We start from the raw sequence: 27,568 nt of genomic DNA, 5'->3' as shown, positions 1-27,568 counted from the left end.
TGAAACAGCTAATACTTTCCATATTTCATGATAATTTTTTTAATGTAACAGAGAACTATGTCGAGGGAAGTTCTTCACTGAAATATGGTTAATACTATCATAAAAAAAATTTAAATACATTTTTCATCATAACTTGACCCAATAAGAACACAATGGTGAGAATCTATAGTTCTCATTGTTTACAATTATATCGACAAACGACTTACTCTTTAACACTGTACAATACCATGATTATTTTGTAGTGTACTTAATGAGAGTTTTGAATTTCAGGGTGTGGTTGTCATTTTGCAAGTAAAGAAAAAGCATACTAAACTTTTCATTTGGGCGTGTGTTGCTACCAGTAAGAAAGTTCCCTCTGGTAATAATAAGACTCCTACTACATAATGCTACTGACAATTTCTTTTTCTAAACAATTCCATTTAAGTACATTCAGCTATTGTATTTCATAGATATCATGGTTCACTGAGAATTAAAAAATAAAAATATGTAAGATCCATACAGTTTTTGGTACTATTTGAATCAAATTCATAATCATGAGTGATTAGACCATTTAAGGTACAAATGGTCTGGATTGATGGATTGATGAGATGTTTGACCTCTTCAGGAATGCTATGAGGAAACCCCGGAAGCATTTTGGTAGAGGTGGCTTTGAGTGATTTAGAGCCTTGATGCTGGGTATGTTGACTCGTGAAGACATGGCTCTTGCACTGTATGCTAAGAACTCTAGCAACATCGACTACTCCTTTACCAGCCTCAAGACATTTCAAATATCACTGCTAGGCTGATAGCTTTTCTTTCTTTACAGCATCAAAGAATTAGCATTACTAACACTTACTAGGTATTTCTTACTCATGTTTAAAAGTGATTTAAAAGTCTCTCCCACAGCAAAACTTTAATAGACCCTGGCTTTGGATGCCTCTGTATTTTAAAAAAACAAATGTTGCTTTGAATACCACACTACTCATATTGTATAGACATGACAGAGCCCAATGTAGCATGAAGAGAGCGAATCCACACTGAGCAATGATGCAACAAACATGATGATGTGAGAAAACATTTATACCTGAAATTGAGATTTAAATGAGGGAAACAGAACGAAACAGATACTACTTTAATAGCAAATTGATTCACGTTGGGGCGACTTAAAATGAGGAATTACTGTATTGAATCTACATCCATCGATCTTTCAGCCATGCATTCCAACTTGCTGCAGAAAAAAGAGTTCTGATTCATTTGTCAGTTATCCCTTTAACCTTCTGTTAGTTTTGAGAGACAGTGTCCAATTTGTATTGGATCTGAATTCCAGGAGATTTACTGGGCCTGTTGTTTGATGATTTGAGAGGTTTGTGTTCTTTAGGGAAGCTACATGCAGAAGAGATTGTTTGTGCCTGATCCAAGATTGTAGAGTGGTGAGTTGCAATAATAGATTTAGTGGTCTTTAAATGGTTCCCTAAAGGCGGTTGGTTAAAGTTGCCTATGGCTGTCAATGTTCATATTAGTAGTACGGCTCTTTGAAACTTCTCAAGGGTGGCACAGTAGTTAGCACTGCAGCTCACAGTATCAGGGACCTGGGTTCAATTCCCATCTTGAATCACTGTCTGTATGGAGTTGGCACATTCTCCTTGTGTCTGTATGGGTTAGGTTGATTGGTCATGCTAAATTGCCCCTTAGTTTCCCAGGATGTGTAAGTTAGACGGATTAGCGAGTAAATATGTGGGGTTACGGGCAGGGTGGGATTGTTGTTGGTGCAGACTTGATGGGCCAAATGGCCTCCTTCTGCACTGTGGGAATTCTATGATCTAAGGTCTGAGACACTGAACATATCAGAGATATAGATCTGCAGATTAATGAAGTATCTCTTTCTCCTGGACATTGTTAGTAATTTGGTCAAGAACTAGAAAATAATCACCTCCAAATCAAGAAACGTGAAAGAAATTTACGATCTAAGCCCATTTTTCAGAAACATATGATTTATTTCATGAGTCTCAGAGCAAGATGTAATGGAATATGCTATGATTTGGCTTGCTCTGTGTATGCTAGTGTTTTTTATTTATATCTTGTATGCTTCTTTTCAGATCATGTACATGTATTATCTACTGGGTTGGAAGTTGAACAGAAAGTACATTACTTTATCAGGAAAATTCGAAGATGAAATGTCCACTGAAAATGCCTTAAAGGTAAAGATTGAGATTCACTTTCTTGAGCCTCAAAATGAAGACGTGCGATCGAGGTTTATAGTGCGTTTTTCTCTCTGTGCTTAGCATTTTAACTGAAATCACACTGTGTTAAACTGTTAGGAGCGAATTTGTAAATCCCAAACTAGCGATGGGTGTGAGTCAGCTGAGATGATAAAATGTAAAATATCTCAAGCTTGTCTCCTTCTCATTTCAGGTTTAATAGATATGAGATAATCAACTACTTGCCTACCTGCTCCCAGGATGTACCCCCTCTACCATCTGTGCCTAGGCCCGCCAAACAAATTTTCCCTGAGTTAAGGATCAAATCCACTGGGATCAGACCTTCCTGGAATCAGGAACCAGACTCTCCCTGTCCAAAGTTTGGACTTCCCTTTGGGTTGCAACCTTTGCTGAGGTTGGGATTGAAGTGAGCTCAGTAGCAGCTGCATGCTTCATACTGACTTTCCAGAACTCTCCACCCACTGGAAGTCCAGCCTTGCATTCAAGCTGACTTTGGGACGTGAACCTTTCAAAGGGAACAGGAATTCCATCAAGCCTGTCTGAAACTCCACCTCCTCTGTCCCCTGCTTACCAAACTCAGTATGTCAGTATTGGGGTTTTCCTCTTCCTGATAAATAGAAATGTGATGCAAACAGATCATTACGTGCTTCTATCACATACAGTGGAGGAAATTTTCCAGCATTGCTGCGCCTGATGCAAATCACACTGATCACAGAAAACAGCATGTGTGGGCATAAAGATCAGTTTTACTCCAGGTGTCAGTTTGCAGTAGCCCCAGTCCCTTCCTGGCACAAATCAGATTGCACCCAGAAAGGATCTGAGGCCAATTAGACTACTTAAAGTAGAATTTATATATGCATAGCCTGTTTAACACCAGATTCTCCCAACTCCTGGGATCTTCAGTCTTTCAGTCATGGCATGAGAATGGCAAGAGTCACTACTGTTCTCCACGAGCAGAGACCAAGCATGACAGCCCAGAGGCTTAGAGGCTATTGAACCCCCTGAATGGTTTGGCCAGGAAGTGTTGATTGGGCAGTACCCTCTTGGAAGTGCCCGTCTTGCACGCTGGTAGTGCCCACCAGGTGCCCACCGGACACCCTGGCAGTATCAGTTGGGCATTGCCACTGTGTCAGGGGCAATGCCAAGGGTGTGGGGCTTGAGAGGGAGTGGGCGCTGTGTGGGGGTTATGAGGGGAGGGCTATGTGGGGGAGAGGGGGACTATGCAGGGGGGTCATGCAGGAGTGAAGCATGATGTGGGTCATGATGAGGGTGGAAGTGTCAGAGGTCCTGATTAGGATGGATGTCGGGTGTCAAGCAGGGGAACCCTTTGGGAGGGCCCCAGTGCTCCGACGCCAGCGACCCCTATCACAGAGTGGGTGGGGATCGTGCTGCTGATGGATAGGGGCGGGGAGGTGGTCCCGATGACCGTAGGGGAGGCAGAGGGTCTTCCAGTGCACTGTAAGATTGGAGAGCCCTTGTGCCCCAGTACTGTGCAGCAGGTTCTCCGGCATGGTTAGTCTGCCCCTCCCCCCCACTCCCTCCCGTTCTGGCACACAACTTACCACTCTCCCGGAAAGTGACTGAGCGTAGACTGATTGCATTACACACAGCTCCTGATGGAAGGGCATGGATTGCTCTGCTATTATCACTTTTATGACATTAGTTTTCCTTGGGAAAATTCCACCCAGCATCTTCAGACCTTTTTATTCAGAAGCATGACATATTTCATGTTCTTTTTTATATTCATTTTCTTGAAAAGACTGAGAAGGAGAACACTTATATTCTGGCTTTGGATGGGGACATTGACTTCCAACCCTCGGCTTTGATCTTGTTAGTTGACAGACTGAGAAGATATCCACATGTTGGGGCTGCATGTGGTAGAATACATCCAACTGGAACTGGTATGAAGTTACATTTTACTCTCTACAACCTCGTTTATGTATATTTACTTACTTGCAGTGTACATCATACAGAAACAAAAGATAGGACCATTGCTACATATCAATGTATTACTAAAAAGAAAATTGTGTCCCGACTGTTATTTGCATTTTGTGTTATGAATGGAAGTAATCAACTCACCTGTTATTTCCATCTTTATAGCACAAAGAGCAGTAAATGAGTAAAAGCATTAACTAAGATATCTTGAAATTCTAAGTTCTATCATTAGTTATTACATTTAAAAACTTCAGTTGTGCATTTAGTTACAAAAAGTAATTCCATTGGGAAAAAGAATTTGTTTAATATCACATGGAGGCAAGTTGAATTGAGGCATTCAAAAGGGCATTAGATTATTATTTGAATGGAAACAATGTCCAAAGGAATGGGGGAAAAGGCAGGAGAATGACAGTAAGTCAAAATGCTCTTTTGGAGAACCAATGAAGACATGATGGCTTCCTTCTGCATCATGACAGTTCTGTGATTTGGTGATTTAAACAGGTTTTCAATGTGTTAATGAATGAATGATTGGGTGTACATGTTTGGAAGGGATTGTCAGTTCAGGGACTAGTCAGGCCTGGTGGGTGGCTGTTGAGGGGTTGGGGGGAGTCAGGTGGTAGGGACTAGTCAGGTCAGGCTAGGGGAGGAATTGTGCCATGGATGTTAGTCAGGTCAGATCGAGTGTCAGAAGGGGATCAGGGGGCCAGAGGGAGGTAGTCACTTGTATTATTACTAAGGAATTAGATTAGGGTTGGATTACTCCTTTTTGTGCGGTGTGTGGGAAAAGTGGCATTGAAGCCATCATCCTAACGGTATCTTTCCCCAGTGTTTGCTCGGAACTTGGTTAAAAAAATTTGAAGGGCAGTTTCAACACTGGTGGATCAGGCTCTGATTGAGCCCGTCGCATCAGCAAATTAGTTTTTAAAGATTGGGGCACCATTTTTAAAGGCCACCCTAGTACAGAGAAGTTAAAATGGATCCACCTTCCACCTGGAACACCTCCATATGGCACTGTCCCTTGACACTGCCTGGGTACTGCCTCCTGGCACTATTCAGATACTGTCCCCAGCACTTCCCTGGTACTGCTCCCTAATTACATGCAAATTTAATACAAAGGGTTCCCAATGTTGAACGTCAGGATTTCTATTGCGTCACTGGCAGGGGCAGGGTGAGACATCATATTGATGCAGAACATGATGTGCAATTCTCATGAAATTATCTGCTCCCATCACCAAACCCGCCCAGGAAGAACAGGAGTGGAAAATCCGATTGTCTATAAATGCAAATTCTCTCCCTTTTCCTTTTAACATATTGGGCATGTTGTTAGTCCAAAGGAAAAAAAGGTGCATTTTATTTATTGTGAACATTTAAGAAAAAGACAAAAGCCCAGATTTCCAGTCAGTTTTGACTGAACATCATTCATTATATTTACAGATGCCTGTAAATTTTATGGGTGTTTTATGTGCCATTTTACAGTCTCTGCCACATTTGAGTGGCATGGTGGCACAATGGTTAGCACTGTTGCCTCACAGTGCCAGGGACCCAGGTTCGATTCTCAGTTTGGGTCACTGTCTGTGTCGATTGCAATTCTCCCTGTGTCTGCATGGGTTTCCTCCCATGGTCCAAAGACCTGTGGGTTAGGTGGATTGGCCATGCTAACTTGCCCCTTAGTGTCAAGGGGACCAGCTAGGGTAAATGCATGGGGTTATGGGAATAAGGCATGGGTGAGATTGTGGTCGGTGCAGACTCGATGGGCTGAATGGCCTCCTTCTATGCTGTAGGATTCTATGATTCTATTTTCAGTGTGCTTGATAAGGTGTCTATAGCATATGTGAATAGAGCATGTGTGTTTCTTCAACCAATCAGATTGAAGAATCCTCACTTTTAACTCATGCCATTAACTTAGAATCAAAATCAACCCACAGTGTCTTAACCGGGAAGCATGAATTATAATGTTCTATTCAATGTAAAATTATGTAAAGAAAGAAAAAGCAAAAGGTGAAAGGAAAAATGGGATTAAGATAGAGAGAGCAAAAAGTGTTAGAATTAAAAAAATACACATATTGACCAGAATTTCCCAGCTGTTCCCATAAGTGGGATCTTCCAGACTTGCAATGCAAACCCCTGCTGCGGGTTTCCCAACACAGGGGGATCCGTACAGTGGGAAACCCCATTGACAATAGCAGGACAAGAATATTCTGCCGTTGGCCAATGGCTTGGGCTCCTCTGCCACCACGAAACAGGGGTGGGGAGGTAGTGGGAATGGAAAATCCTGCCCATATTACTTAATTTATCAAACAAATCTCAAACAAAGATTCAATTTTGAAGAAGGATACCCCATGCTTTTAAATTTTTTTGAAGAGGCTATTTTGCGGTACTTAAGACTTAATAATTAGTCGCTTGCAGTTGAATGCACCAGCCCTATTTTTTTCTGGTGTACAGCAACTTCATATCCTTTACGCATTCCAATGCTGAGTCACTCAGTGGGGTACAGATACAGTGAAACTGTCAGAGGAGCAGGGAAAATCTGACAACAATTTCCCAGTTTCAGCATTTAAATACACATTTGTATTCACTGCAGGCTGCTGCCTAATTAGCCTCATAATAAATTAGTTCTAATAGACTCATCGTCTCACAAAGCCCAGCCTATTATGTTTATTGCGGTTAAAAAAATTAAAATCTCGCCCCTCACTGCGGCCTCAGTAATTTATGTCCTTTTTTAAAATTAAAATTAAAATAAGTGCCTTGATGGAAACATTGTCTTTATTGGTTGGCTTACTAATATTAGTTCTGAGGGAGGATTATGATGTCCATGGAAGCCATATAGTCAAATCTGAATAGTGCTAATGCAGGGTTAGATGATATGCAATGATGCATTACTACCTTTGAGAGTCAGGGAATGACACAGAGGCCAGAATTTTACCAAGTTTAATTTTAAATTTATTTATTAGTGTCACAACTAGGCTTACATTAACACTGCAATGATATTACTGTGAAAATCCTCTAGTCACCACACTCCGGTGCCTCTTCGGGAACACTGAAGAAGAATTTAGCATTGCCAGTGCACCTAACCAGCATGCATTTTGGATTGTGGGAGGAAACTAGAGCACCTGGAGGAAACCCATGCAGACATGGGGAGAACATGCAGAAATTCCACTGCCAGGACCCAAACCATGGGTGGACGATTGTACCTGGGCAGCATTTTACTGGCAGCGACCAATTAAGAAGCCACCACTAGAACTACAGTCTAACTGAGAGCTACCCTCTGAGACTACTGGTTCAATCAGAGCATTGGCAGCTCAGCAGCTTTAGCAGGGCTACAGATACAGATGACTGCCAGTGAGACTGTGAAAGAAGGGGATAACTCCACATGAAGGCACCTTTGAAGGCAAAATTAGGATTTTTGAAATGTGCTGGGGTGAGACACACAGAGGCCGGAGATTGGAGGGGGAAAACCTCCAGTAGAGGCGTTTGAGTATGGCCGTTGACACAGGCAGTCTGTCCACGGGCCATGGAGCAGACATTGAAAGAGGGCCTCCTCGTGAACCCACTGAGAAGCTCCCACAGTCTACCTGGTATTCAGCACACATTGTAAAATGCCAGTGAGGGTGTTACTTTGCTGTGAATTGGCCAATTAATTGTTTTAATTTAACATCTGTCTTTCCTGCCTCTGAAAATATATGCCAAGATATCAGGCTCCTCTTGCGACATCTTCCATTGCCAATTTGAGGTGGCCTGCCTCCCAAGCTGCCTTCATTGGCTGCTAAATTTTAGCCCTGTGTTTCTCCTCAGGCAGGATACAGTTGATTGTATGCTATGGAACAAACAGGCTTGACCAAGCAAATGTTCTTTCATTGTTCCAAGTTTTCTTACAATAAATCATCAAATTTTTATTGAAATTCAAAAGATCTGTATAGAACAGTAAAGTGTGTATTTCCACATGCCTCCTTCCTCTCAAAGGTCCCATGGTCTGGTACCAGAAGTTTGAATATGCTGTTGGTCACTGGTTACAGAAGACAGCTGAACACGTGCTTGGCTGCGTACTGTGCAGTCCAGGATGCTTCAGTTTGTACAGGGCAGCAGCCCTAATGGATGATAATGTTGTGAAAAAATACACCACCAAAGCCACTGAAGGACATCATTTTGTCCAATACGATCAAGGTATGTAACTTACGTTCCCTTCTACATCGGGCTGGAATGTCCATAAATTTCTCTCTGTTACCCCGGGAATAGCGTAAATGACAAGTTCTGATGTTCTTCCATCAAAGGTAGGGTGGGGGATTGGGCATAATTCTGTGGTAATTCTGCCCTCCAGTGTATAAAGGACCTGTCACAGTGCGAATGGGAAAGCTCTATTTGGAAATAATAATCAGATCATAAGAAATAGGATCAGGAGTAGGCCATTTGTCTCATCGAGTCTGATCGACCATTGAATTAGATCACATTGTTCTGATTATGGCTTTAACTCCGTTTTCCTGCCTGACCCCCATAATTATTAACTTCTTTGTTGTCCATGATGCAAAGATCTGCCTAACTCAGTTTTGAATATACTTTTTGACCCGGTTCTCTGTAGAAGAGATTCTCAAAGAGCAACACCCCTCTGAGAGCAAAAATTCCTCCTCACCTCCATCAAAGAACCCATATTTTTAAACTTCCTTCATTCAAGATTCCTCCACAAGAAGAAACATTCCCCCAGCATCTACCCAGAATTTTAAATATTTCAATAATATCATCTCTTGTTCTTCTGAGCTCTAATAAATATAGGCCTAGCCTGTTCAAATTTTCCTCATAAAATAAACCGCTCGTACTAGGAATCAACCTAGTGAATCTTCTCTGAACTGTTTCTGTTACTATGTCTTGGTAATGGCCTTCATGTCACACTCATTTTTATTTTTGCTCTCAGTTCTCCATGTTGTTACGAGTTCTTCATTGAGATAAAGGGGGAGATTCTCCAGGCCCACATTGGCCCGGAGAATAGTTATTAGCTGGCAAACGGAAATGCTTCTAGCCCGCTACACGAACTCCAATTAGGTACTGTCAAGAGTGGGCAGGCACCCGATAAATATTTAAATCTACTGATTGGCTTGTCGTTACTGAGCCAATACAACGGCCTCGCACAATACCCTCCAGGGGGAAATCACGCAGGCAGCATTTGGTACAGGTCCTCAAAAGCAGGGGCCTGGTGGAATGAGCACTGAGGGGGAGCAAGGAGTTGCCTCTTTAAAGTTATACTGGGGTGTACGGGGTATCCTACAGAGCACCTGGAGTTAGGTGTGTCTGTGATGGTGGTGAGGGAGTGACCTCGGGGGTTCCCCCTTAGCTGTCCCTCATGGTAAGAATGGCCTAGTTGAATGTCCTCATTCTATGGGGGAACGGTTGAGAATGATCATAAATATGACACTCTCGGGTAACTTGACCTGTCGTTGTGTTGATTCCTGTAGGTTTCATGTCTGACTGTGATGTCTCCTTTGCCAGTGATAATGCCATGCAAAGAACAAAGAACAAAAGAACAAAACAGCCCGGGAAACAGGCCCTTTGGCCCAATGAGCCCGCGCCGCCATTTTAACATTATGAGTTCCCCCTCCACCCATGACCCTTGTCTATGCTTATGGCATTCCACATTGAGGGAAGACTAATTTAGGGACAATTTGTTACACCAATCAGCCTAATAGCACATCTTTGGGGTGTGGGAGGAAACCGGAGCACCCTGAGAAAACCCATGCAAGCATGGAGAGAAAATGCAAACTCCCGCAGACACTGGCCCAAATCCATGTATCTGCACAGCAAACAGTGATAGTCTGCACGATTCTCTAAGGAATCCCCTCATGCACTGGGCTTGCCCATGGTTCAGTCAATGACTCAGACCTGTTGGCACACCTCCATGAACTTCTTTTATTCATGGGGGGTTGTCAGTAAGGATTTTGCCCTTTCAAAGCTACTGTGTGTAAACTCTCTCAATTCCTATCAATCACTGTTGCAGACTTGTGAATGAGGAGATTAGACAAGGAGAGTTATTTGAATGAACACATCAACCTGTATAGCTGAGATTTTAATCTGCCTCTCAGCTCATGTGACATAGCAGAATTGCTTGTTGAGTCAATCACTCAAGGCCCCATTAATCCTCCTGTTCTTCATCTCAGTACCTCAGCTGCTCAATCTGGCCACATCTACAGATCAGTTGATAGAATTTTTAAACCCACAACTCACACCCCTCCATTTGAGATCTAAAGTGTTGCATGACAGCCCATTCTCCATAGCAATGGATTCATACCTCCACTACACAAGATTCTGACATAGCTCATAAATGGGCCCCCCTCCTTTGCGCTCCCAGGGAATTGCAGGAGGAGGTCAGTGGAGGCTATCACAGACACCTTCTATTGCAGACATAGACTCTTCATGCGGATGGGAGTGCATGTGAGCTCTGAGGCTCCTCACGTCACCTAGATGGGGACAGGGTTGTCAAGTGAGGTGATAACTCTGGAAGGGTGTGGGTTTGATGGTGATGGTGGGGGGGTGGGGGGTGGGGGCTAGGGTTGCACATATGTGCCAGACATGAGTGGGAAAGCTGCCTGGTCCTTGTACGGCAATACTACAGTTTACAGTCTGATGGCATGCCATCAAAAAGGTGGCATTATCCTCATGGCTGCTCATATTGGCCATAAATCATTGTCTGTGTGAGCCACTGATCTCTTTCACTTAGTTGCTAGCCCAGAGTCTCCCATCAACTGACCCTCATGAAAGAGAACTCAGAGAACCCCCAGGCTTAACTTCCAACTCAGGCTCAGGGGATAAACTGGTTTTGGAGGTCCATGAGCCAGGCGGACGTGGGGCCACTGAGGGATATCCACCCTCAGTGCTAGAGGAAGCGCATCAAATATTGGCAGTGAGGTTAGGAATCACCTGACCCACAGGCCACGGGGAGGGGGGTGGTCTGAGGGATCAGGGGCAAGTTTCTGTGACTCTGCAATTCACTGTGGATGCAAGCAGCACGGAGTGTGGGTCAGCTGCAATGGAGGGCGGGGGGGTTGGTCATTTTTCAAATGCTACATGACTCATGGGTAAGGGAGGACTTGAGGGCAAAGGGATGGTTGATGATGCTGACTGTGTGACTCTCTCTTTTCTCTCTCTCTCTTTCCCCTTCTCCATCCTCTCCACGGAGAGAAGATGAATTTTGACTTGCAACCAGGCTAGCTGGTCCCTTTGGTGCTGACTGCTGTTGAGGCAGATAGGCATTGGCAAGAGCATCCCAGGTCTTATCCAACACCACTGGAGCCATACACCAAATATCTATGCCGGAATTTTACTGCCTTGTCTACCTGAGGCTCGTAAGATCTCACTTAAGGCCATCGGAGAATGCCATTCTTGGGGGCGGGGAGGGGGGTTTTGGTGGGGGGGTGGGGGGGGGGGCGGTTGTGTGTGTGCCAGTAAAATTCTGACACAAGGGTCTGCCATAGAGACGGGAGTGCCTGAAATCCCAACAGGCATGAAGACAGCCCTTCTGTAGCTCCTGCGTGTACAGGAAATGCTGGTCATTTAACAAGCTGTCAGACAACATGTGCTGCCAAAGATTGCACTTTCACAGGGAGTGGTGCTGCATCTGTGCCAGCTTCTCACTCACCTGGCATTTGTGAAGCTCTTCATTAACAAGAAGGGATAACACCCCATTAACAATCAAATATTGTACAACCACCTCCTAAGCATCATGCCTGTCTGTGCATGCTATCCTGGGAATATGCATGACAGCTGGGACACTCAGAGATACCCAGCATCTTCAAGGGTCACCCTCGGCCAAGGGATTGATTAATGGGGACAAGAGCTACACACTGATGGTTGATGACACCAGTGAAAAGACCCCATAATGAAAGTGAAACCTGTTACAATGAGGCTCACTCTACCAGGAGCAATATTGTGCAATCCATAGACCTGCTGAAGATGTGTTTCAACTGTCTGGACTACTCTGGCAGAGCTCTACTATACTGCCCCCAGAGGGTGGTGTGGATAGTGGTCACATGCAGTGTGCTGCACAACCTGGCACAGCAGTGGGATGACATGGCAAAGAAGGAGAAATGGCTTATCTTGTTAGATGAGGAGGATGAAGACCAAAACAGCGAACAGGAGGAGGATGAGGAGGAAGCTGAAGGAGCTGAGCAGGTGCTGGCCAGGATCCAACAGGGATGTAGGACCAGGGAGGCTCACATTGCTTCCAGATTTGGAACACAGGAACCTCACTGACTGGCAAATTGATCCCCACCACCCTTCCTACCCTCAAACCCTTTCTTGCCCAGTCCCCCGTGCCCCTTTTCCATGGTACTATTCTTCCTCCCACCCCACTTTCCCCCAATCCAGTTGTGCCTGCACTTGCTGGAAGGTCACTGACACATCTCCTGTAAAGCTTGGCTCTGCTTTTGAATCTCCATCATTGTTGGAATGAACATTTCCAGAAACCTGGGGCTGATGGCATCATGCCATCAGACCTCTGACTGCCCACTCAGGCTCCACCTGATGTGCAATAGCAGCCATGTGGTACTCAGCAGAGAAACCTGTCCACTAACGTTTCCCAAAGAGATAAGTATTTCTGTACTGGTGATGGTGAGTGCAGTGGTGAGATTTCAGAGTCGTCCCTGGAGCTGTGGCCCAGTGGGGTGCTGTGAGATATTGGATGTCAGGATGCAACCCCAGATAGCCCAGCCACATCTAATGGAAATCCTGCAAGACAAAGGACATGGGGTCAGCTGGTGGGAATATCAAGGGTGTGGAGGAATGATAGATGCACTTAAGATACGTCATCTGGATCACAGTGCTTTGGGCTCTTACTTGCTGGGAGCCTGTTGACCTTGCAAATCTTGGGCATGCCAACTCCTGTCTTCGCCCATTCCCTCTTGTTGATGGCAATCTTTTCCTAAGGGGACACAAAGATGAAAGAGTAAGAGGGTGGCCTGACTAGGATGGGGGAGAGGGTGATACCAGGTGGCATTCATAGGCATGGTGCCTGGCTAGTGGTTCTGGTGGAGATTGTGTGTGACAACGTTGGAAGCTAGTGTGGAGGGATAGAGAAGGTAAAAGTGAGATGCTGCAAGTTAGGTACATGAGTGATTCCAGGAGCAGGGAAGTGGGCACTTTTCCTCGCAGATCAGAGGAGGCTAGTCATCTTCTTGTGCCATAGGATGCCCACCATCCTGGTGATGCTCCTAGAACTTATCGAGTCTGCCGCCACTTCCCATGATTCAGGGATTAAGGATGATGGCAAATCTCCTGCCAACTCTCTTCCACAGCTTCCAGCATCCTCTGTACCTCTGCATTTAGGAGTCTAGGCGCTGACCTTCATCTCACCATGTTGCTGGCTGAATGGAGAGTGGCTACTGCAGCGAGTGCTGAAATACAGCTCCTGCTTCTATGAGGCTAACAGCTGATTCCTGACTGCAGTGAGTCAGGCACTGGGTGAGTCAGGAAATCAGAATGGAACAGGTAGTAGAAGGGCTGGCTTATTAGCGTATGCTGCATGGAGTGTGCAGATCATTGCTAGCGTCAGTGAGAAACACTCCAGTTTTCACGCAAGATTGGACACTTAAAGTCCCATTGGCAAAGAGATCTTAATTTTCCCTTTTTACCATTCTTCTGCATTCTGACTATATTTGCTGCTGCGCACGAATATTTGTAAACTCTGTCCCATCCTGCCACATCAGTCAGCTTCTTTCAATCGGAGAAGTTGATGAAAACTGAGAGGCAATTACATCAAATTTCCCTAACCACCATTTGTCATGTTTAGCAATGGGTAACGTCAGGAACAATCAGTCAAAAGGGAACAATTATAACTGTATGTAAATTTGTACAATTAGCTCAACTATACACTAATCATTTAGTATATGAATCACCCAGGATACATATTTTACTGAAGGTAGGAATAATCCTTGTACCAAGAGAATCTCATATTTTTGAATGTGTTGAATGAGCAGTCACAGTATGATGGGCTGGTAAGCAGTTTTAACAGTAATGTGCATTAATCAATTCTAACAGGAGAAGACCGTTGGCTATGTACATTATTACTACAGCAGGGCTGGCGTGTTGAATACAATGCAGCTTCAGATGCCTATACAAATGCACCACAGGAGTTCAAAGAATTCTACAACCAGCGACGCCGTTGGGTGCCATCGACTTTGGTGAATACAATTGACCTTTTGAATAGTGGAGCGCAAACCTCCAGGAGAAACCCCTCAGTTTCAAAACTTTACATTCTGTACCAGATTATTGGAACAGCAGCATCGATTCTAGGTCCTGCTACTGTAATTTTGATGATAGCAGGTAATTGTGCTTTTTTTTACCATATTGTGATAGTTTCTTGTTCATATTTGGGATGCTATAAAGTTTTAACTTTAAAGTTTAATTATTATTGTTACAAATAGGCTTACATTAACACTGCAATGAAGTTACTGTGAAAATCCCCTAGTCACCACACTTCAGCGCTGGTTCGGGTACACTGAGGGAGAATTTTGCATGGCCAATGCACCTCACCAGCACATATTTTAGACTGTGGGAGGAAACAGGAGCACCTGGAGAAACCTACATCGACACAGAGAGAAAATGCAGACCCTGCACAGAAGTGGCACAAGCTGGAATCAAAGCCAGGCCCCTGCCGCTGTGAGGCAGCAGTGCTACTAAGGGGTGGGGCCTTCTGGCACTGTGTGGCCTGATTGGGGGTGGGCTGATGGGAGGTGGAGCTACTGTGTACTCTGCAGAGCAATCAGAGGGGGAGGGAGAGGGTGATCGGAGGTGACCTTAGGGGTTGGCGATTGTTGCTGGCCTGGGAGGTGGTGGGGGGATGGGGGCTGGCCCCATGTGGGTTGGTGATTAGGGTTGACTTGTTGGAGGGGGGGTTGCAATCTGGCTGACCGTCTCAGCGGGGATGGTTGTGGAGCCATCAGAGGCTGGTGATCCGGTGGGAGTGGTTAGGCTACCTAGTGAGAGATTGCTGCATGAGCAGTGGGCTGCCCAGCATGTTGCCACCAGCTTCTTGCACAGTATTAGGCTCCCTATTGCTTTACAGGTGTGAATCCTCTGACGGACTCTGTGATGCACGGAGTGCTGTAAATTCACCTGACTAAGTGTGCTGAAAAAACAGGCAAGAAAATCTCCCATTTTCCTGCCCATTGTGTACTTAGTTTCTTTTTGGGAAAATCATCCCCATGATTTGGAAAACCTGGTTACATTTGCTTATAAACATATGAGGGTAAGTTCAGAAACCTAGTGCTTCCAACAAGAAATGTTGTTTGCTCGGAGTCCTGATTGTCTACAAACCTGTTACACTGATTTCTTAGCCCTCCATTCCCATCAAGCAAGGTTCTTGACTAGGAGTGGAGAATTGCCTAATTATTCTTGACATAAATCAGGCTGAAATATATAATGGTGTCATTTGAACCTGTCATCATCAAAGCTTTCCATCCTCATCAACTAAACAAAATAAATTTACTAATTACTTTTTTATGCTGTCAATGTCCGCCAAGTACTTTGTCAACAATTCCACTCACAGGCAATGTCATTTATCATGATGTCATGCCATCAATGTTACATGAAGTGGGCCTTCTAATGGTAACAGCACTTACACATTGCTGCAGCAATGTGGTTCAGATCTACAACGACACCACCGAGTTTCACTTTACAATTGGAAGGGCAAAATGAACACCAAGCAGCAAGATCAGGAATTTTCTCATAGTTGATCTCACTTTGCTATCTTAACTTCACTGGAAGTGCAGTGAAAAAGTTGCTTACTGTGAAAAAATTACGGCTCAGCAGGAGCAACTTAGAGCATGTTCCTGATTGTTGTCTAACCATTAGATTGGGATATATTTATTGATTAATATTAAATTAGTAAGGCTGATAATGGAAAGCTGTTCTTTGTTTTATCCAGTTTTAATAATACAAATGTTTTTAACACAAGGTAGATGACATTTTGCTATACAATAACTTTTACAGGAGCATTTACCTTTGTGTTTAACTGGAATGGAAATGTTGCTCTGGCACTTGGAATCGTGCCTCCTGCCATCTACATACTAATCTGTTACAAAGTCAAATCAGATACCCAGATCAAGATTGCTGCTGTCCTGAGTATTTTTTATGCCTTTCTAATGATTGCAACAATAATGTCCATTATTGGTGAGTGTTTCATTCATGATTCACAAATAAAGTTTATAATATATAGGAACTAACTTTATCAACATAAGCATTTGAAATGAATCCTTTTAAAATTATCTTTTCATGTTTATATTAGTTTAGTAATTAGTATTGCAAGACATTATATATCATCATATTAAAGAAATGTAGTGGCAATCAAAGCTATATTTTGCCATCTGAAGTTGCAAGATAAGGAAGTTGAATGTAACTTAAAAAGCAATGCAAAGTATTGAAGTACATAGGAACAGGAATATGTGAAAGTTTGTCAAAAAGCTACTTTTAACACCTACCAATGTATGTTAGCATTTTTTGTTACTACCATGTTTTAAATGTGTTGCCAAATATGTTCTGTGACCTTCATATGCCTTTATTAGAGGGTGTAACTATTTCAATATTTAATTACCAAACTGATGGGTGTGACAGTGTTAAAATTATTACCCTAAATGTCAAGGAAGCTTTCAATTGAATAGAACAAAGTACACACTATGTTGAAGAAGGAGCTGAAACAGGTATCATTACAGCAAGAAAACCATTGAGTTACAAAGATAAAATATGATGAGAGAAATCAAATTCACTTCTGCCCAATTTATGCCTGAAAAATGTGTGGACAGCTGTTAAAAATTGTGGATGGGAATTGACACCCTGCCTATTTTAGGCAAGCCTGTAAATGACGAGCAATCTGTCTAAAAAGGCATTAGAACCTTTAGGTATGCAAATAGGGATCCTACATTTTCATCAGTCTGATTGGAAAATCCCAGGGCAAATGGATGGAGGATAGCCTCAGCAGAGATTCTTAAAGTAGATAAGGGGTTTCATATGAACATAAGCTAATTTCCACATTAACTTGTACTCTATTGATGGAAAAGATGGACCATAAACTTTTTCTTTCATGCTAACATCAGATTGTGTGCTTTTAGGTGAAATGGTCAAAGAAAACACCTTTATTACGCCATCAGGCTTGTTCTTCATCTCCATGACCGTCCTCTTCGTCACAACAGCAATGCTGCATCCCCAGGAATTCCACCTTGTTTTTTATGGACTGTTGTACATAATTTGTACCCCCAGTGGGTATTTGCTGTTGCCAATTTACGCCATGGTAAACATGAATAACGTCTCGTGGGGCACACGCGAAACAGTCACTCCAAAGATACAGAGCAAAAAGAAACCTCAGCAGGTTCTGCGATATGAAAAGAAATGCAAATGTTTCTGTTGGGATATTGAATTTGTTGCCAAAGAGAATAAAAAAGAACTAACTCAATATGCAGACAGGTAACTTGCTTTCAAGATAATTTACAATATTCAAAAGTGGTTTGATGTAGTTTTCATATAAAACTGTAATTGACATGTATCCCAGGACATTGTGGGAAACTAGAAAGGAAATTACGGGCCCTCTAGCAGATTTATTTGAATTATTGATAGTCACAGATGAGGTGAAGATTGGAAGGTGGTAAATGCTGTGCCTTTGTTTAAAAACGGTTGCAGGGAAAAGCCTGGGAAGTACAGGCTGGTGAGCCTCACATCTGTGGTGATAAGTTGTTGGAAGGTATTTTGAGAGACAGGATCTGAGGCATTTAGAGACACGAGGGCTGACTAGGGACAGTCAGCACGGCTTTGTGAGTGGAAAATCATGTCTCACAAATTTGATTGAGTATTTTGAAGGGGTAACGAAGAAGGTAGATGAAGGCAGTGCAGTTGATGTTGTCTACATGGACTTTAGCAAGGCCTTTCCCAAGGTACTGCATGGTAGGTTGTTGCATAAAGTTAAATCTCATGGGATCCAGGGTGAGGTAGCTAAATGGATACAAAACAGGCTTGATAACCGAAGCCAGTTGACAGGGTGGTTGTAGAGGGTTGTTTTTCAAACTGGAGACCTGTGACCAGTGGTGTACCTCAGGAATCAGTGCTGGGTCCACTGCTATTTGCCGTTTATATTAATGATTTGGATGAGAATATTGGAGGCATGGTTAGTAAATTTGCAGATGACACCAAGATTGGTGGCATAGTGGACATGAAGAAGGTTGTCTAGGATTGCAACAGGATCTTGATCAATTGGGCCAGTGGATTGACGAATGGCAGATGGAATTTAATTTAAATAAATGCAAAGTGATGCATTTTGGTAACTTGAACCAGGGCAGGATTTACTCAGTTAATGATAGGGTGTTGGGGAGAGTTCCAGAACAAAGAGATCTTGGGGTACAGGTTCATAGCTCCTTGAAAGTGGAGTCACAGGTGGACAGAGTAGTGAAAAAGGCAGTCGGCATGCTTGGTTTCATCAGTCAGAACATTGAATACAGGAGTTAGGACATCTTATTAAAGTGGTACAAGACATTGATAAGGCCACACTTGGAATACTGTGTACAGTTCTGGTCACCCTGTTATAGAAAGGATATTATTAAACTAGAAAGAGTGCAGGAGAGATTTACGAGGATGCTACCAGGACATTGATAGTTTGCGTTATAAGGAGAGCCTTGATAGACTGGGACTTTTTCCTCTGGAGCATAGCAGGCTGAGGGGTGATTTTATAGAGGTCTATAAAATAATGAGGGGCACAGATCAGCTAGAAAGTCAATATCTTTTCCCAAAGGTAGGGGAGTCTAAAACTAGAAGGCATAAATTTAAGGTGAGAGGGAAGAGATACAAAAGTGCCCAGATGGGCAATTTTTTCACACAGAGGATGGTGAGTGTCTGGAACAAGCTGCTAGAGGTAGTAGAGACAGGTACAATTTTGTCTTTTAAAAAGCATTTAGACAATTACATGGGTAAGATGGGTATAGAGAGATATGGGCCAAATGCAGGCAATTGGGACTAGCTTCAGGGTTTTAAAAAAAAGGCAGCATGAACAAGTTGAGATGAAGGGCCTGCTTCCATGCTGTAAATCTCTATGAGTCTATGACTCTAACTCTTAAAGCAGATAAAAGTCCAATCTCCCAATTCTCAGGATTTATGATTCCTTTGTTCCGATGGTTTAGTTATTAACATTTAATTGATTAATTTTCTTTGGATGAAATTGGCGTCTTAAATTGCTACCTACAAGCTTGCAAAGGTAATTGAGTCACTGGACCTCCTTGCTTCATGAGAGACCACAGACTTTATAATAGGCCTTTTTTATCAGATTCCCCTTCATCTACGATTCTCTCTACCTGGTATGTAGAGAGGGAGAAGATGGTCACCTGGCTGGTTGGAGTGTCAGCTTTATTTGGGCTTGACTTACTTGGTGTTGTCCTGACTTTGGAAATTGCTACATGCTTTTGTCCGTACAAGTGCACAATTTACTCCCCGCCCCCTTCAGGCAATGGGATTTATTTTGATTGGTTTCTGAAATTGAGGTAGGTATCCTGATTGTTCCTAGGATTATATTCCTTCAGTTTTGATTTTGGGTAGGGGTATGAAAGGGAGAGAAAATTCTGTTTTCAAGGGGCAATTCTGAGTGTTTCCTCTTCCAATTTTAAGCACTTGAAAGATTAGCTATATATTTTCCCATGAACTAGGATGACAGGAATCTAAGCAAACTCTGAAATTATTTCAAGGTTTACAGGGGCAAATTCTTCTTGATATTGTTCTAATGAATATTTAAATCAAGTATACCTGCAAGCATTTCTACACAGCTGAAACCTGATATTTCTCCTAGTCACCCATCTTCGCCTTCATAGAATATTTGGAACTAAGAAACCTAATTTTAACCCATTCAAAACCTATCCACTTGCACAGAGTTAAAGTCAGGCAGTTTTTTTCCCACTTTTTCTGCTTTTCCATTTTGTTTTGTGCTATGTTCTGGAGAGTTCTGGGTGTATATTTGAAGTATTTAGTCCCTCAAGGGTACCCTTCCTTTTATCTTTTTAATTAGATCTTCTCTTTAAAGTCTAGAAATTGACAACATTCTTTGTGACATTTCCTGTCAGTATTTCATATTTCCTAGTATTACATTGCTTGATGTTCTGAATTGAAGACTTTGAAAAATTATTCAGGGATTATTTGATTTCTTTTCCCTCAGTGTAATTGAAGAAGAAGAAGTGGAACCAAGAATTGAAGATAGTGAGTATTAATAGGCTTTAGAAAATCCGGACTTGTTAATTGACCAGAAATAAATAAATGTCCAACACAAGCCTGATTGTTATTAACCAGGATTTTCTTCCTGCTGAAGTTGCAAAAGTAGTAAAAGGACATAATTAAAGGCTGTGTTTCTAATTGTATGTAGCATTTGTATCAAGGCAGATGAATTGAGAGCACAAATAGATATAAGTACGTATGATCTTAAAGGCATTATAAAGACAAGATGACAATGGCTGAGCCATGAATATTCACAGGTACGTGGCATTTCAGAAGGACAGGAAACTAGGAAAAGGTGGGGGGTAACTGTAGATTAAGGATGGCATTAGTACGCTAGGGATGTCCTTAGTTCTAAAGATCAAGATGTAGCTTTGGTAGAGATATGAAATAGTAACCTGTGAGAGTAGTTATCTGTCCTTAACAGTAATCATACTGTAGGATGGAGTATACAGGAAGAAATAGTGAGGCTTGTGACATTGTTAATAATGAGAGATCTAAATTTACAAATAGATTGGATGAATCAGATTGGCAAAGGCAGCCTGAAGGATATGCTTCTTAAAGCAGCACACTGCTCTACAGCCAACCACAGAGCATAATATTATGAATCTGGTAATGTACAATGAGACAGGGTTACATTTTTTATTCTTAAATGGGATATGGGTAATGCTAGCTGGGCCAGCATTTGTTGACCGTCACTAATTGCCTTTGAACTGAATGGCCTGTAGTTTGAAAGTCATTTCGGGGGCAGTTAAGAGCCAGCCACATTGCTGTGGGTCTGGAGTCACGTGTAAGCCAGACCAGGTAAAGATGGAAGAGTACCTTCTTTAAAGGGACATTAGTCAACCAAATGGGTTTTTACAACAACCAACAATGGTTTCATGGTCATCATTAGGCTTTTAATTCCAGATTTTTATTGGTTTCAAATTGCACCAATGTCATGGTGGGATTCAATGGGTAGGTTGCCATGGCATTACCCACAGCCTCTGGATTATTAGTCACTACTATTATGCCACTGCCTGATCTCATAGTAAAGTAATCCATAGGCAGCAGTGATCATAACATGATTCAATGTTGCATTCTGTTTGAGGACAAAATAATGGGTTGAGGGCTAGTATATCAACTTTAGATAAGGGAAATCATCAGGGCATGAAGATAGAACTGACTAAAGTGAGCTGGGAAATTAGGTTAAGATATAATTCGTAACGTTCAGCAAGCGTACATTCCAATGAGAAAAAGATTTCAGGGAAAAAGAATGCCAGCTGTATCTATCTGTAAAAATTAAAAGAAATATCAAATTGTAAGAAAAAACATAATTCTGCACCCAGAGGAAACCCACACAGACACGGGGAGAATGTGCAAACTCCACACAGACAATCACCGGAGACTGGAATTGAACCCGATTTCCTGACACTGTGAGGCAGCAGTGTTAACCACTGCACCACCTTGCTGCGCAATGTTGGCATGGGCAGAGGATTGGTTAGCTAATAAGAAACAGAGTGTAGCCATGAATGGATCATTTTCAGGTTGGCAAGACGCGATGAGTGGAGTGTCTTGGGGCTTAACTATTTGCAATCAATGTCAATGATTGGATGAAAGGATTGAATGTATTGCTGCTAATTTGCTGATAATATAAAGATAGGTAAGAAAGTAAATTGTGGAGGGGTCTGCAAAGAGTCAAAGGTTGGTTAAGTGGATGGGCAAAACTATGGCAGATGGGAATAATGTGGGAAATGTGAACATTTACACTTTGGCAGGCACAATAGAAAAGCAGCATATTATCTAAATAGGGAGAGATTACTGAACTGAGATGCAGGGATCTGATTGTCCTGGTAAATGACACACAAAAGGTCAGTATACAAGTCCAGGAAGTGATTTGAAGGGAATGGAAATTGTTGTGTATTGCAAGGGGGAATGGAAGATAAACATAGGGATGTTTTGCCACAGATAGGAAGCACTGGTGAGACCATGGACCAAATCTTCTGTGCAGTGGCAATTAGCATTGGATTCTCAACAGTCTGCAGGCTGAAAAGATGACATAATTTGTTGCTTTATCAGCCTAATGATTGAGTAATACTGGGGGTTTTAATGCCACATAGCAATGCTGGGAGATGTGGATGTAAATGATACCCCATGCAAATATGCAAAATCTTGATATTATCCAAAGCTCAGTGGTAGCACTGCAACAAGAAATTGTCATTTTGAGCTTCAATCTAAATACTTGATCACACAATCCAGGCTGACACTCCACTGAAGTATTGACAGTGTGCTGCATTTTCTGAGGTATAATTGTTCAGATAGGTGTTAAATTTTGGCTCTATCTGCCATTTCAGGTTAATATAAAATACCCCATATTACTATTCAAAGAAAAACCAGTCCTCTCTAGTGTCCTAACCCTCAAACATCTTCACAAAAATCAGATTATTTCACTGCTTACGTCATTGTTTTTGTCAGACTTTGTTGTGATCGTAAATTGGCAGCTCTCTCCTTCATTACAACTGCACAACATGATTTGTTCACTTTGCAGCACTTCAGATCATCCTGGTAACATGGAAGATGCAATATAAATGCAAATTGTCGCTGTTCTTTTTTAACTGATAGAAAAATGTTACCATGGAGATTCATGTATTTTTGGTATATTCAAATAGAGTTTTGGGTCATCTGCAGTTTAAAAGTCAAAATTAAGGATACTTTGTTGCTTAACTGACATGATGGCAATGATTTTGGGAATCATCTCTACCTTATGTTTTCATTGTGTAGATTGGATAAGCAACTTGCAAGGACAGTCACTCCATATACAGCTTGTTGAAGAAGAGCTTGATGAAGTAAGTTGTTGCTAATGGCATTGCTCTTAATTTCCTGATGTGTTTATTTCAGTGTGTAATACGAACACTGCTCTATTGTGTGTAGTTATTCACCTGCACAAAGCAGATGAATAACATTGTTCAGATGGACAATTGGAGTATAACAATTTTATTGATATTACTGGTCCATATTTCATATCTACAGGCAGAAAACCCATTCTGGAATGACCTCATCAAACTGTATCTTAAACCAATTGAAGAAGATAAAGAGAGACAGGCCGAGATAGCAAAGCAACTGAAAGCTCTCAGAAATAAGGTAAACCCCACTGACAGGTGACTGTTCTGAATCTGGTCATTTGTTCAGTCCCAAAGGTGGAACCATGTTGAATTATTTTTGTGTATGGAAGGACAAAGCAGGAGGTAGAGAAGGACTGAGAAACTCAGCAGATTTCAGGGTTTAGCATATGAAATGGCTTACCAACCGTTCTCATGATCTTTTAGCTTTCTGAATATAACAGACCAGCCATTAGTTCTACATAATCTTGCCAATGCTTGACCATTGTACAAAATGTCTTCTAATTGAAAGAATGCAAATGCATGTGAAGATACATTTTGTGTGGGCTTCATTCTCTGAGTGAAATCTGCCTCAGTATGTCTGAGAATTGGCGATTCACAGTTGGTGCCAATCTCAATAGATTCTGTTCCTGCTTTTTCAGTGGTTAAAGTGAATTAGGGGCTCCCATTGAATGCCTCGACTGATTAATTAGATTTACTTTAGTTCTTTCATGGACAGGCTATAAGAAAACAACATTGCTGAGAAATGTGTATTCACTCATTGTACTGATTGTATTTGCCTTTATGTACATTTTAAAAACCTATAATGAATAAACCCTTTCATTCTTTCAGGCAACTTTTCTGTATTTCATCATTAATGTTCTTTGGATCATTTCAACGTTTTTCCTACAAGCAATTGGTCCAGAGATACACATCAAGATCCCCAAAATCCTCCCAAACGGTATATTTTCCAAAGATGAAATTCTAACTATTGAACCACTCAGTTTCATGTTCTTGGCATCATTTGCTGGGCTACTGGGAATTCAGTTCCTCACCATGTTGTACCACAGGTATTAATAAAAATGTATCTTAATTAACAAAGAATTAATACAATATTATGGGAGTGCTGATTATTTTATTTACTTTTCTCCCCCAGGATTAACACACTCATTCACTTTATAGCATATAAAGAAACAGAAGTAAAACCGCATCAGACTGTTGGAAAGTATCACCAAGTGGTAAGACTGACAGATTTCACTTTATATTTTATTGAAAGGAATAAAATTATTGATAATTCTTTAAAAACTTGCATTTAATTCCAACTCCCTGTAATCTTTACACTTCTTGACACACTTCAAGGGAGGCAATGGCCTTGTGGTATTATCACTAGACTATTAATTCAGAATGTCAGCTAATGTTCTGGGGACTTGGGTTTGAATCTTGCCACAGCAGATGGTGGAATTTGAATTCAATTTTAAAAATCTGAAATTATGAATCTACAGATGACAAAGCCATTGTCGATTGTTGGAAAAACCCATCTGGTTCATGAGTGTCTTTTAGGGAAGGAAATGTGCTGTTCTTACCCAGTCAGGCCTACATGTGACTGCAGATCCACAGCAAGGTAGCTGACTCTTAATTGCCCTCTGAAATGGTCTAGCAAGCCATTCAGTTCAAGGGCAATTAAGGATGGGCGATAAATACTAGCCTTGCAGCGACGCCCACATCCCAGTAATGAATTTTAAAAAAAAATTGGATCTTGTTGCCTCACTCAAAGTGAACGAGCAGAAAATCAGAACTGAAGATGCAGGAAACCTTAATGATCCATTTGTTCTTTTGGTATATCACGTCTGACATAACGACACCCCAAACATGATTCCAGAAATAGTTGCAAAATGATTCCAGGTTTACTGCATATGCATTTCAAATGTGCAAATTGTCTATCAACTTGCAACAATAAATAAATATCCTGTTGTTAGCCATATAAATAGATTGAAATGAATTATCACTCTCGTATTTGCTGTGTAGAGTTGGGAGGATTCCTGGCTACGTGAGCTTAATTCCTGAAAAAGTGCCCCAAATCATTATATTTTCACTCCAGCATAGGGTAGGGGTGGGAGTGTCTGGCTTCTATGGAGTCATCCTCATTGTTCTTGGAAAGAATTTGGAGGCAGCCACAGGATTTGCTTGCAGTGGAATGTGAGAACTTCAGTGCTCCAGCAGTTGTTGTGCTGTGAAAAAGAAATGAAGCAGAGAAAAACCTCCAGCGCTCACTGTTCATACTCACAATCACTTTCCTCGTGCCCATCAATGTCGACCCATGCTACATCGTGTCACCCAGCCACCACACCCCCCCCCCCCCGCCCCGCCCCTTATACCCTTCATGTCAACCATTGGCCCTCCATCTTGGCCTTCTATGCCTCCTATTCTAACTTAATGCTGATTCATGCCATCTCATGCCTCCAACATCCCCTCGGCCTTCACTATTTTCCCTTACACCATCCACGTTAATTTATCCAGTTCTCTACCTGGGCAGATCTCAAGATGCATACTAAGATTAAATAAAGTTCTTCAGTCCCTATTGATAAATTCATTGTTTAAAAAAAAAGTTGGTAAAAAATCCATTTACTTCCTTTAATCCCTTATAAAAACAAGCATTTGTATTCATTGTCCCACTGTAATGAAATCAGTTTCACTGCACTAGTCCCATAACAGTAACCTTATGTCAAGGGACAGAATGAAATAGCATACATAGTTTTTTTTAACACTGACAATTTTTTCACATATTTAAATGGCTGGAAATTTCTAGGCCTGGACAGCTCCCTTGACTGTTCCAATGACTTTGACAGTTTCAATGGATTTATCACATTCTCTGTATATTCATGTCTACTTTCAATAATCCCAAAGGGCACCTATCCCTTTCAAAGGGCATCTTGCCTCTCCCAAAGCACACTTCATCTCTCCCAAAGCTGTCCTGGAACCATATTCAAAAGGGTTCCCTCTCTAAAGAACTCAAGTAAGTTATACCTTCTCCTAACAGGTCTAATGGGGGAGCCAGCAATTTTCTTGTGGAGGGGAAGGAGGGGAAGGGGGTAGTGTCCGTGGGAGGTGGGGGGTGGTGGAAGCTGGGGGGGGGGTAGGGTAAGGGGAGAGCAGAGTGAAAGGCCAGCGACGAGGCCAGCAATATCTGGGGTGGGGTGGGGTGGGGGTAGTGTGGGGTGGGGGTAGGGCTAGAGTGTTGAGGCCAGCGATATTTATGCTGGAAGAACTTACTTAGCAATCTCCCAGAGATGTGCACAGGTTTGGGGGTCCATTCAGCTCATGAATTCCAGCGTCTTCAGTGGGAATAGGCCCCACCCCTGGATTTTTCATGTAATTCACACTAGTGCCCTCTGTAGCGCACGGAGTGTGGAAGATTCATTTTGAAGCTCTCAGTGAAAAAAACCAACACGATTTACTCCACTTTTCACACAAATTCGGCACTGAGATTTTTTTGGGAGAATTCCACCCCCTCCCCCAGCTTGCCTCCATGTATTTAAAGCTGGATTAGCTGTCAAAGATTGTTTTCATGATATTCTAATTGTTAATTAACATCAAGGATCTCCATGACACTGAAAATTATCTGTAACACAATGTACAATCTCATTCCTTCCAGTTTTAATTGTTGTTGAACATTTTAAAAATGTGACCTTTTAACTTTTCCTTTTCTATTTTCCCTCAATTCAATCTTTACTCTCTCCATCCTCTATGCTTCTCTTTCTGCACCAGATTTGGCATTGAATGCCACCACTCTATCGTGTATTTCCTTTGATAATCTCACAATCCTTTAATCTAATTAGTTAAGAAATACATCGTTCCTTGCTCTGTTCACTCAAGTTCTAGCTTTTCAATTTCAGCATAGATTATTGTCAAACTTAAATGGCATGGATAAATTTAACTAAAGCAGTGTTCCATTTACTGCTACAGCAATTTTTGCCGAAATATAATGACTTTTATTGCTAATTAAGTGAAAACATTTTTGGTTTTCAGGCACAAAATCCAAAATGAAGCTTAAATATTGAATTTTCTCTTTCTTTTTAGTACAAAGATTTTGAAGCTTGACATGATACAGAAGAAAAATCGACAGGGCTTAAGAATCAAACTTCAACTCACTAGCCCCATACTATTACAATCATTACTGTCTGTGCGAAACACAACTACTCAGGGATATTACAGCAAACATCTGTGGATTGTATTACAAATCAGAAATATATGCAATGAAATAATTACTTATCAAAATACTGGCAATTCCCTATGTAAGTAGGTCTCAAGCGTTGTTGCTCCTGCATCAATTTGTAAATAGGCGCCTAAGTGCCAATATGGCTGGAGACA

The 27,568-nt window shown here is 41.9% G+C and overlaps 1 protein-coding gene across 1 annotated transcript in view; it reads left to right on the top strand.

The window, feature by feature from the left end:
* Window positions 1-27,298, top strand: part of LOC145350708 (chitin synthase chs-2-like) — a 206,058-nt gene extending 178,760 nt beyond the window's left edge. The window contains exons 21-32 of the mRNA XM_080199914.1: window positions 2,076-2,177; window positions 3,958-4,099; window positions 8,094-8,294; window positions 14,148-14,432; window positions 16,101-16,280; window positions 17,216-17,567; window positions 20,290-20,330; window positions 23,103-23,167; window positions 23,253-23,462; window positions 24,053-24,270; window positions 24,357-24,438; window positions 27,278-27,298. Of these exons, the coding sequence (XP_080056040.1) occupies window positions 2,076-2,177; window positions 3,958-4,099; window positions 8,094-8,294; window positions 14,148-14,432; window positions 16,101-16,280; window positions 17,216-17,567; window positions 20,290-20,330; window positions 23,103-23,167; window positions 23,253-23,462; window positions 24,053-24,270; window positions 24,357-24,438; window positions 27,278-27,298 (1,899 nt within the window). The remainder of the gene's footprint in view (window positions 1-2,075; window positions 2,178-3,957; window positions 4,100-8,093; window positions 8,295-14,147; window positions 14,433-16,100; window positions 16,281-17,215; window positions 17,568-20,289; window positions 20,331-23,102; window positions 23,168-23,252; window positions 23,463-24,052; window positions 24,271-24,356; window positions 24,439-27,277) is intronic.
* The last annotated feature ends 270 nt before the right edge of the window (window positions 27,299-27,568 follow it).

Source organism: Carcharhinus amblyrhynchos, chromosome 12 (assembly GCF_965287045.1).
Source record: "Carcharhinus amblyrhynchos chromosome 12, sCarAmb.v2.hapA, whole genome shotgun sequence".
NCBI lineage: Eukaryota > Metazoa > Chordata > Chondrichthyes > Carcharhiniformes > Carcharhinidae > Carcharhinus > Carcharhinus amblyrhynchos.
The sequence above is the reverse complement of the archived record's forward strand: the minus strand, read 5'-3'. Positions and strand labels throughout refer to the sequence as shown.